The sequence below is a fragment of the Aspergillus luchuensis genome, chromosome 3 (genome assembly GCF_016861625.1).
Source record: "Aspergillus luchuensis IFO 4308 DNA, chromosome 3, nearly complete sequence".
NCBI classification, from domain to species: Eukaryota; Fungi; Ascomycota; class Eurotiomycetes; order Eurotiales; family Aspergillaceae; genus Aspergillus; species Aspergillus luchuensis.
Window position 1 is genome coordinate 1,314,252 of NC_054851.1, and position 12,231 is coordinate 1,326,482.

A 12,231-nucleotide genomic window follows, 5' to 3' on the forward strand; every position below is an offset into this window, starting at 1 on the left:
AGAGCCCCTCCGAACGTAGCTTCTACAGACGCCAAAAGGTGTGTATGTGTGTGCGTGGCTGTAAAGGTAAAAAAAAATTATTGTTGGAATTGAGCAGGGAATTTCGGCTTCGCGTCGATTGGCGTCACTCGCCGGCCGGAGACTAGAGGAAGGCTGCGCAAGAAGGGAAAATCGGCGACGAGGATCGGGAGAGGAAATGCAGGATTGCCTGCCAACGCAGTGATGCAGGTGGTCCAAAGGGGAAGGGTGATAATTTGAGCAATCGGAGATTGGACCGACAAGAGTAATCGTGAGGGTCGCGATTGTCTAGTGTGGTCCGATATGTAGCTTTTCCAGTTTGCTGCACGGTTACGTGGAGTGTAGTAGAGGACCTGCAGCGAAAGGCGCCAGGATGTGTGAGTAAGAGAGTTGATCATGCGACGGAGGAAACAGTGCCAGCGTTATCCTTCGCCCGAGAGAGAAATTGGGATCTCCACTTGCGAAAGTCGAGGGAGCGAAGATGTCTGGAGTAAAGAGTGTCAACAAAATGCTGGGGAGAGGGGGGAAGTCTTGGTGTTCGCCCTCTTAAGAGTCTCCCATCCAGGCGAATGCGGTGTCGTACAGACAGACAAGGGAGAAGTTCGGAGGGAAGGATTTTGGAAGTCGTTTTCGAAGAAACCGATGGATGTTTCAATTGAAAGAAAGCTGGAGTGGGTACTTACTGACGTACTCCGTACCTGTGGTTTGGTAAGATACGTATTTGCGTATTGTCAACTGGGAATTTCTGGTTACGAAACTCCCACGCGTCTGCCCCTCGTCATGTAACCAGGTTAGAACCGTTTCCCACCCCACGTCAGACCAAGCCCAAAGATGGTAATCGGTATTCGGATACGGAGTAGTAGGGAACACTGTTCTTTTTCCTTCCTCTTCTAGCCTACCTGCGGGACCCGCACCGCAAAAGTAATCTGGGAAGCCAAGTCTTGAATGTCTTAGGAAGGTCTGAAAAAAACGCGGGCACCAATTTTCTGGTACCAATGAAAACGCTCAGGTAATGATGATATAAGATCAGGATAATGATGATGGTGGTGGACGGCAGTGATGATAACAGAGGCGTTTTTGTTTTGTTGCCTTGTTGATATGCGTCTAGCCCCTGTGAAAACTGCGCAATGTCTTCTCCAGGGAAAAGTAAAGAATTCTCTGTCAAGCAGACCCAGGAGTACTACTTGGTGATAACAGCAATGAAGTCGCCAAAAGGAAGAAATTCCAAGTCCTATATACTGTTGGCTAAGGACCAGAAAAGGGATAGAAAGTATTATTAACCTTTAGTTCAGGTATGCCAATAAGGTAGTCTAATCAAACTGGGCCGTCATTGCTGGGCACCTGCTCCAAGATCAAAGTCAGTTAACGGGTGAGCTGTCCAGGAAGCATAGCAACGGCAGCCCAAGCGATTATGAGACTAGCCGCGATCATGAGATCCTATGAGGCTCCTCCAATCTACCCTCTGTCCTTCCTTCCGTCCTTCTACGAAGGCTGATTGGCATTCAGGGCATCATTGGGAAATACAGTAGCGGCTAACCTTTCTTTTCCCTTTTTTTCCATTTCCTCTCTTTTTTCTAACTTATTTCAATAGTGCCCTTTTCTGTTTTCCTTTCCCTTTCCGGTTCCCCCAACGTTCGACCTCCCTACATTATCTATCCACGTCCTTTATTATCTGGGCAGCATAGCATCTAATTCGGTAGATTTGTTACGGAGGACTCCATATAGTATTTGATCACGAGGATTTTGGTCTTCATCCACAATTGGTAAGATGCCCAGAAGCTGTTCGCTCCACTTCCTACAGTAAATCCTCCTCCTGGAGATCTGTAGGCAGTGGCACAGTGAACGGACATGATCTATTGGATGATCATCTCCTTGTCGATGGTATCACTGTTAATCGTGGGGGAGCAGAGAAGCTGATAGGTATGTTGTTTCACCTTTTTCAGGAGGGGGGCGGATTGGGGGGGAAATCGTTAGTTAGACAAGGCAGAAAAGGGAAGAAAAGGGGAAGGCGAACAGAGAACGTCAGTTGCTATGGAAGGTCTGTGGATACAATCAAACCCTCCTCAATCTCACCCCCATAGCTAACAGTAGTTGTAACGAGCTCTTCCTCAAGGCAAAAAGGTTAACTTCCCCACGGATAATCCGTCCTGCATACACGGATACTCGGTACGGAGTACGGAGTTATCCACGTATATGCCATCACTACGCGGGAGCAGGAGAATCCGAAGCATGCCTGACTGTCGATCCGCAAACACTATTACCGTGTTATCGCCAATATTGATGTTACAGATCCTTCTTGAGGCACCGGCACAGCGGTCCCTATGGGGAGATATGTGGATCTTGGATTCCCGCCCGCTGGGGTCTCCCTTCGTTTCCCGTTTCTGGGTTTAGATGCCAACCTGCCTTATCCCTGTCGCCCAACTTTTCTCCAAAGAGCCAAAGAATACGACTGGACTATTGTAGAGACTGCATGCAGTAGCAAGGCCCTCTTCCCCAGGACGCTAGTTGCATGTACGACCGTGAAAAGGAATTGGGCTCTTCCGACAATCGGGGGGATTGTCACCTGATGCATTCCGACTAGGGATGTGCAGACCGCCTAAAACTTAAATACTATTTTTTGCTGGCAATAGTTGTCCTGTCCCGTTTCGTCATAGTGCCCTTTAATTTCCCTTGAGATGCAATCATGTTTCTTTCCCTCTTAAGTGTCGCCAGGAAAGGGGGAGGGTGGGTAAATTTTGGGAGAAAAGGAAAAGAAAAACAAAATTACGGAGAAAAGGAAGATAAGGGAGTTGTGCAAAATAATTGCTGGTGCCGCTTTATCCTTACTCGACATTACTGTGGAGCTTGCGAGTGGTTCACTCGCATTTCTAGGTTCGTAGTTGGTACAAGAATGCGAGCGCAAGTAAGAGGGGGTGAGGGGCGGTAATCTGTCGGTAAATTAATCAAACAGCAAGAGATTTTCGATTGAGTCATCCCAGCCCTGTCTTCATCTCAACGCGGGGGAGAAACGCGGCTAGTACCGTCGTAGTAATATTACACGCGTGTTTGCAAAGCTGAGGCTGAGGATAAGAGTGGCAGTGAAACCAGTCGGGGCGGTGCGGAAAGGGGGAAGGGGCCGGAAAGTGGAAACGCAGCACGGGATGAATGAACTTGCCCAGAAACTGCCAGTCCTCCATCCCACGGTAAGAGATTGGAAGGTATCAATGATGCTTCCATGTAACCTGACAGGGATACGAATCGGCACAAAATGAATCACGTATTTCTCATTCTTTACGGTCTGCCCCATACTCATGAATGCTTGCGAGCCCGTGGTGCATGTAGTATTTTGGGCAAAACTCTTCAGCACATTTGCCAAGCTATCTACAAGTCATTGGCCATTGGTAGTTAACTAGCGCGCCCATGCACCACCCAGAGCAATGCTTGGAGTTCCTCATGGCAAACGCTTTTGGACTACGACACCTTGATACCCAAGGTAGTACCAAGGCGGCAACAGCAGGAGGAGGATGAAGAAGCGGTCAAAGAGCCTCTCTAATTCTCTCGTCGCGGATAGAAGCAACAAAGATGATAGGCAGCTTATGGTGAAGGCCGTGAAAGGGGATAATAGAATCACGGGTTCATCCAAACAGAATTCACCCAATGTGGATCTTACTTTCGAATCCATTTCTTCTCTGTCCAGTATCTGCCCTATGACACCATAGATCTGGTTTTTCCGTGGCTCCAGCTCCGGTCGCTCCAATTTCAATGACTTCGGCGAAGTAGTAGACTCTTAATGGACACTAGCAGATCAAACTACAGACACTATGTACCACCTACCTACCAAGGTATTGACCGGACACTGCATGGCTGCCCCTACATGTTAATGGACTGCTTAATATTCTTGGTCAGGATAATTCGTGGTGATGAAACTGCCAATTACGCAGTAGCCCGTTTGCTCATTCTTGATGGAAGGCAACCGTGAATAGTAAGCTGCGGGGCGTTTTCCCAACCCCGCACAAAGCTGAGCCATTTTGCTGAGTTGGCGATGCTGCTATCGTCGTCCTATCAACTAAACATCTGCCAATTCAGGTTTCTTACACTCCGTCTTTCTCTGGCCCTGCCACTGAATGGTGGACTCGCGTTCTGACCACCGCCTCTTGAATCTAAAAAAGCATTTTTCCGCTCGTCTCAGAACATCCCGGATTGGCCACAAAGGATTATTTGCATGTCATCAGTAGAGCCATTATACGGCCGACTAGATGCAAGCAAGTGGCATTGTCATATATTCTAGGGATGCACATCTGCCAGGATAATATCCGGCATGGACATACAGTCTCTCGGCCTGGGCATTTACTGCCGATAATGAAGCAGATGAGGGCATATTCACATCTATTACGATCAAATAGACTATCATGAGCTACCTTGCAACCACAAGCGTATATCGGCCGGGCCGTCCGCGGATTACCTAGCCTTTCCTGAACTAGGAAATTTATCCCTCCAATGATGGAGGCTCCGGTGATGCAAATGACCATGTGCTTTGGCAGGGTGTCAACGCTCTTGTATCCTACCGGAGGAGGGTGTAGGTTTCGAGCAGGTAATCATCTTGAGAGCCACGATATCAAATCCCGATCTTGCTCCGACCGATCCGTCCTAGATTGGTATCGCGGCTGTGGCGGAAATATTCCTTTGTGATCACGGGACACCTAATCGGTTTCAAACGAACGGTTTCCAGCTGACGACGCAAGGTGGTATGCGCCCTTGATAATCAGCAAAGTTCATAGGCTACCCCAATCATGCAAAGATAGCCGCGAAAGGGCGCTGAACTTTCTTGATAAGGGGAGATTGCAACTTTCTCAGAGTAGCGTCTGATTAGGTAGCTGAGTAACTGCAGTGCGTGCTTGGAAGATATTCAACCCATCATGGTGCATTCTGTATGCATGCACATACAATAGGCAGTTAGTGGGCTGTATTAAAATCCAAGACCCTCCCGTTTGCAGACGCCGATTCTGCTGATCAGAAAGAGGGGAAGCTGAAAGATGACCCATGCTTTAGGTTATCGCCGTCTCGCGTGCATTGATGATTCTGTCCGCTTCCTCTTCCCTGGGTTTCCGTCTGAACTAGATGCCTGTGGATCAGGCAATCACCACCGACTATGGCTGAAACATGGAATTCAATCAAGCTGGCGGTGTCTATCAACTTGACGATCCATAGCGGGGGATGGGTTAGTTCATGGCGCGAAAAATGACGCATTGAACGGAAGCCGGTGAAGGAGGGGAGTGGATTAGTCAAGTTAGTTGACAGCTGCCAGAGATATGAGACTGGGCTATGTATTCCTTCAAATGTATGTTTACTGACTACTCTGGACTGTTTGACTGCCCACGCACGTATTATAGTAGTCACACATATCCTCATACTAGTGAAGTAGAATTATTTTCAGTTCCTCTGCTACCCAAGGTTCATTCCTTGTTTGTGTTTGTAGGTCATAGAGGGAAAAGGACGACTTCAGGGTATCGCCTAGGAAGCTAACTATCTACAATCATTAGCCAGACAGAACAGCATGCTGACTAGTGCTGATTCCGTATTACTACATATTTTATGTCCAGCGCTCTAACCTAATTTTATTGAGTAGGTACTGCAAGTTGGGTGCTAAATGCGGTTGAAGGTGGGGTGAGTGCTCATGTGTTCACACGTGCAGACCTCATGGAGATATTATTGGTTCATAAGAAACATTATCGCATGCCAGACTGTCAACCACTACTTATTACTTCCTAGATACTACCTGAATTTATTAACTGCCAGAAGGTACGATGCTCCACCTCTGCTTGCCAAACGAAGGTCCCACACTCCAAGAAGAAATGATGGTGAAAAAGAAAGGTTACCCGCTTGTAGCCAGCGGTGTTTCCGTGCTTGCGCATGATTAGCAATTACTTACATTCAGGCTGTCGCACTGCACATAATTCTCTATGAAAGTCATACTTATTTGCGTACTTATGCAGCGACAGGGGTACCGGATAACCATTGCTAACATCCGAAGTTGAGCCTTTGAAAACGTGCGGCCAAGTCATGACTTTGGTAGTTTAACACTGCTACTATAACTTGATGTAGTACTTACTAGTGACTAGTCCATGCAGACTGCTTTCTGTCCAAAAGGCAAACTCGGCAACTGGCCGGGGGGGGGGGAAAGAAGAATCATACCTACTGGGCAACCAACTTCACAGGGATGATGCCAAGCAGCCACTGTGATTGGGTAAAATCACTGCCTCGTGGGGCTGTTTCCAAACGGCGACCCACTCTTGACAGGCTTCCAAGCCTTCGATTGCGGTTTCCTTTCGCTCAGGATCTCGCACCCGAGAACTCCTTGCTACGATCACACAGGCTGCTGATGCAGTGTGAAGTGACCCTTGCTACCCCTTATGCTCATGTTTTACTGCACTAGACTGGAGGGTATGGTGGCCGTTTTCAGCCGTATTAACAAAGGATGTGTGGTTATAATCACGATGTCGAGTAGTGACCGACTAGTAGCCTCCCTAAACTCCCCTTTACACCAAAAGCAGAATCTAGTTGATGTAATGCAATCCTCTTAGAGCCTTGACTGAAAATCAAAGCATCTGTGCACATATTACTTCGTAGATCCTTACTAATACTAATGAGGGAGCAGCACAGTAAATACGCTACAATTTGTCACTGGTCAGATTCTTACTTTACGCAAAGAATCGGGTGAAACGATGACATCATAGTACTGACGGCTAGTCGGAGACGTGCGCCAGAACAGCTTTACCGAGTCGGTCAAATAAGGGGGATAAAGGCGCAGGAGCTCAATGTTATAAGCAATTCTGAGATATACACATGTAACTTCTTGAGGAAGTTATAAAAAAATAATAAAAAGACAAGAAAAGAAGCTGAGCGGTAACTGAAACGCAGAGTCAAATGGGAATTTCAAGGGCTGATCATGTTTCCGCCTTGCCGGTGCTACAGTATGCCTCGTATCAGGGTTTCTTTATCGTACAGGTATTAGTTATGGCTCGTTTGTACTGAATTATTCATACCCTGGTTGCCCTACTCATCCTACGGGAAGGGCATGTCCCATCCATAGCCCGCGATTCATATCGTCAGACCAGAGGTCCCTTGTTAATTTTCCTCTCCTTTTACGTCCTTCTGTCAAAACCCTAAGGGACCTCGTCTAAACCTTCTTATTCTATGGTACAATATGTCATGAAGATATTATCACATTTATAGTAGCACTGAGGAAGCCCGAAGAGCGTTTTGCAAAATATTCATCGTTGGTTTTATTCAGAGGAGAACTCGTTACCTGTCATCCATGTTATCTATCACGTTGGAAATGTGGTAAGGTTTTCGGTTGCTGTGGCCGGCTGCAGTATTTAGACTGGGCACCCAAAGTAACTAACGTCAATGTCTGTCCTGAAGTTCAAAGAGAAGGCGGCCGAGAGAGCCGTTCCCAACTGAGTGGAACGTTGCGCCCCCTATACCGGGGTCTTGCCATGATGTGCCGTAATGATTTCCGTGGCTGGTTAATAACAGATGATGCTGGTATTACCGCTTTTTATTGAAAAATACTGCTGCTCGTTACGAGCTCCCATACTCTCAAAATACAATATATTACATAGAGCATCATCATTAGTAACAACCACAGTACCTTGAGCATTTTGACTTTGGCATAGTGAGTCTTGCCGTACCTTAATCCGTCTTCGGCCTCTTTTCTATTTTTTCCCTGAAACTCTAAAGTTAATAAACCTGTCGCCTGCCCCAAAACACCTGTAGAACGAGGCTGCATATCCTGTGCGGCCATCCTTGTAGGTATTGGGGGGCAGGCAAGGCTATACTAACAAGTTGTTAGCGATAGAGGGGGTAAGATGCAACTCCTTTACTTTCTGTAAGAGTGGAAACCGTCTTGAGCTGAGCCTCGTCGAGCCTGTTCCTTCGATGCGTCTTCGATGCTTCGACCTTCTTCGGTCTTTCCAGTCCCCGGTCGCACGGCGCATGCTGCATGGTGTCATTCGGCCAACGCCTCGGTCTTGATCCCAACAATGCCGCTATCCGGCTCTGCTATGGATAATCCTTCCTATCAGCCAGCCAACCAGCCAGATAACGTGTTGTGGCTTGCTGATAGTTGAATGAGTCCTTCCAATTGACTATGCAGCACGCACGGGCAAAGGCCCTCCCTCGACTGCCATTTCCATTCAGTATCGATTATGAAGCCTCGTGACTGTCAAAAGTTTGGTTTCTTTTTCTCTTTCTCCTCCGCCCTTCTCTCCCCAACTCTCAGCCACTGAGCGTATCAGCACCGCATTGGGATATAGTTCTTGTTGGCTGTCTTGATGCACCAGGTCTGACTCCCGTCGCTTAGGCATACCAGCAGCGGGTACAGTCCTGCGTCTGGGGAGAAAGTTAGAATCATCGCTTGTGACATAGGCTACCGATACAACATTTTTTAGCCGGACCGGACCCCAATCATTTCTGAGACATTCTGACTTGGCACACTCGATTCGAATGACGGAGGATCTTGCCCGGTAATCTACGTGTCGTACAAAATACCCGGGTCAAGTGGGTTGGGGCAACAATTATTCTTGCATAGTGCTAAAGAAGACCCTGGTCCAGGTCCCTGGCCCCAGATTGAGGCTACTACTAATGGCATCGGCCGATTCGGCCCACTGCAGTGGCAATACGACTTCTCAACCAACAGACTTGTTTGACCGGAAACCTGAATTCAATGGCTTGGAGGACTACTACCAAACGGGCTTAGCCCCAACTGCTAACTTCTACTAGGTACTTTACTATCTGTTGTGTCAATTCATCGCGATAATCCAGATATTGGGACCAGGGACGGTGTATCAAAATCTCATTTCGGTCATCTGAATGGTCTTGCTAGACTGAGTCGACTGTGTCTCTGATACTGCCGCGACCTCACAGTTTGCACTTGACGACCATGGCTGTTCAATCATGAGATCACACTGTTACTCCTCTATACCTCTCAATACACGCGGGACAGCATGGCCTTCGTGTGTGAGATGAACCGCATCAATAATTGCAGAGTGTCGCTTTGCATAGTTACTGAACAATATAGACGTTCCTGTTTTGTTTCGCATTCGTGTGCGATATACAGAGGCAGATCTTACAATTCCAGGCACCCCCGCAACAAGGACCTATAGCACTTCCAGGAGGGAGCATCCCATATGAAATACTGATTGCTTTGTAGTGATATTATGGATGTATGCAGATGTCTGATCACCGTCACTGGAAACCAGACGCTCAAGATCATAAAAATAGGCGTCCCACCTAATCCCTGACTCACCTTAAACTCCTCGGTGAGCCCAATGCTTCGGTGAAGTTGAATTTGTTTATTTGTTTTCTTTTACGGGGGGTGACGACTCTAAAGTACTGCTCTTGCTTGCCAGTCATACTCCTCCTTGGACTCTCGCATTCTGCTTTCCAACACGACATGGCGATCATGAGCACTGTTAGTGAAAGCCTATGCTGTCGGCACATCAGCTAAGGGAAGCTAACCCTAGCAGACTGAACAAGTAGGTCGAGCAGGAAATTGCACATGGAGTCCGCTTTCTGAATTGAAAAGAACTGACAGTAGAATCAGAATGACTTGTCTCGAAGTTCGGAGGTCTCGTAAGCACAATATGTGTTGACTGACGAATCAAATCGTCTTACTCACCTTTTGTAAATCGATCCTTTCATGGGGTCGTTCATACATATTACTTGGATACGTTTGCCTACAACAACTAATGCGGTTTTGTTCGCGACCAACCTGACTTGACTAAGAACTGGGCAACGAAGAGATTCAATGGAAATATTCTCCTTCGCTCAAGCACCCACTGGGTTCTCACATCATCGACCTGATTGACCTCAAGACGCTCCACCGACAGTATATTTCATGGATTGCAAAGACGCTGTCAAGGTTCGTAATGTTCCGGTTGTCCTTAGTTGCGAAACCTATCCCAAACGGACAAGGCCGGCGAACCCCACCCATAACATTGATGTCTTTTGATGGCTCTCCCATAAAAGTATTCATTGGCAGAATAGTCATTAATATATCGCAATCTTCAACAGCGAACAGCCTTCATAATTTTGAATTGAACTTCAGTATGGCACTGATGACGTTATGTCAAGGGCAAGCACTCGCCTCGGGATCGTGACCCACTCAGGGTTCACTAACTAGTCAGTGAATTAGTTTCAGTTATTAAGGGTTATTGAAAGCATCTCATTGACTCACAGCACACAACCATCGTTGTTTCCTGGCCCTAAGCTGGATCATCGGCTAAAAATAAAACTGGAGACAGCTATTCCGTGTTCCCACTATCCACCAATTTTCCATTGGACCAGCCGTCTGTATATGGGTTTCTCGAATCCTTCGAGAACCGGGCCAGACGATACAAGCCTACAGAGAACCGTGACGGAGGCGAAACTGAGCTGCGGGTCTGCCTTTTCCGTGGAGATACAAAATACAGGCCAGATACACGATTAGTACGGTCTCTTGCAAAGCCGGTTGTTTCCGCTTCGCAGATTCTCACTCGAATCCAGCTTACCGTGGTCAAACTCTCAAGCGAACGACCCCAGACAGGCCCTAGGTGGGACGATTCCCGATCCAGCATATGCTGCCACTCCAATAAGAACAAAACTCACCCGGCGTCGCCGGCCGCCCTTGCCGTTATCAGATTGGGCTCCGGTTTGCCCTGTGCTACTACTGCAGCCATCGGTGCGTACCACAAAGACTCTCCCTGTCACTGGATGCTGCGTATGCAGGTAGCCTGACCTTCCTGCGCCGGTGAATGCATAGTCTTCAAGTGCTACTTTAGCGTAAGGAACTGCCTCGCGACACGTGTCACTCCCGTTAATGTCTATAATTTCCCTTTGAGCGCAAGCCGTTGTTTGCTAGAGCTACGGGGTTTGATTGGGGGCAGTAAGCCGAAGTGCTTGCGTGGCGTATCAAATAGAGACGGTTTCTGCCTTGCTATGTCTGTTCTCGCTTTGTATCACGGCAGTTTGACTCTAATTTACATGGGATTTTGTGCCTCTTTGACAAGTGTCGCGCCACTTGTGAAGGCGTATTTTCTATTTGGGTCCCTTTCACGCTCAACGGCAATGCTTCCCGGGACCGGTTTGATTGCAAGGCTGTTCATTTGCCGCGAATCTCCACTTGAATTAATGATACGTTATACGGATTCACAGGGCCTCAATCTATACGAAACTTGAATATGGAAGCATATATATGCAGCTTCTTGGGAGGTAGCCAGTGTCAAAAAGGGCTGGATATCACCAGCTAAGACGATGCCAGAAACTCTATATCTCCCGCTAGAACCACGCAACAATCAGTCGCGCTGATCGGAAATGTGTGAGGCATACGCTATCAGTGGGCCTGGTAACACAAGCCACTGGCAACCAATTCTGTCGCAAATCAGATCGGCGAGAAATACTAGCAAAATCAACTGGCTAATCGCCTGATGGTGGTACAGACACCTGACACCCATAGAGGGCCATGGAACATGCCATAGGGTGTGAGCACGAATCGAACGAGGTTCATAAAAAGTACTTGGTGGGATCCTTGCTTATTGCAAGCCTTATAGACGACATCGGTCTATCCGGCGCGAAGGTTAGCTCATGACGATGGACACGAAATGTTTTCGTAGGTAGCGGGATCACACGGCTCATCGGAGGACCCCCATGACCCAAACCTATCCTAAACCGAGTCAACGACTGACGCCATACGGCTTATTGTTGTCCGTATCTCCTTGTCGGATTGTTTCAATGGACTAATCGGATTGAAAGAGTTTCGAGTCTTGACACGTCAGAGACCCGTGTCGGAAGTGCTCGGTCTCGGGAGGACGGCCGTGCGCTGGATCTTGAATCTCGTTTATATGCCGTGTTTTAATTTGAGGCTCTAGGCACCATGTGGAGCTTGTATGCGTTGAGCGACTGAGAGACCTGATTTGAAATAGCGGATGGAGCGCACTTGCAGCATGTGTGCTGTGTGCTGTGTGCAATTTCCTGGTTTACAAACAAGATATAGTTAGCCTGAGCGGTAGTCGGAAGTGGTCATTGGTTCAGTCACGGCGGCGTAGGGCCAATAGACAGTTTTTGTATTGATGGGTAAACCCTCATCTCTTCGAATCAGAAGGCATATTGTTTCAATCTGTTACTCATGGCCTCAAGATGGTCGACAGTGGGCGTAGACTGGCAACAAGTCAAGAACGGCGCCTTGGGCAACCACGA

At 47.7% G+C, this 12,231-nt stretch overlaps 2 protein-coding genes across 2 annotated transcripts; one reads left to right on the forward strand and one right to left on the reverse strand.

Annotated features, from left to right (window-relative positions):
• Nucleotides 1–77: 77 nt before the first annotated feature.
• Nucleotides 78–416, reverse strand: AKAW2_30457A (uncharacterized protein; the record flags this gene model as incomplete). Its single annotated transcript, XM_041686973.1, has 1 exon — nucleotides 78–416. One exon carries the CDS (start codon nucleotides 414–416, stop codon nucleotides 78–80), a length of 339 nt encoding a protein of 112 aa, XP_041540904.1.
• Nucleotides 417–9,483: 9,067 nt separating this feature from the next.
• Nucleotides 9,484–10,087, forward strand: AKAW2_30458S (uncharacterized protein; the record flags this gene model as incomplete). The annotated part of the gene is made up of 4 exons (XM_041686974.1): nucleotides 9,484–9,533; nucleotides 9,602–9,630; nucleotides 9,799–9,919; nucleotides 10,072–10,087. The coding sequence occupies 4 exons, from the start codon at nucleotides 9,484–9,486 to the stop codon at nucleotides 10,085–10,087; spliced, it is 216 nt and encodes a 71-aa protein (XP_041540905.1).
• Nucleotides 10,088–12,231: the final 2,144 nt, after the last annotated feature.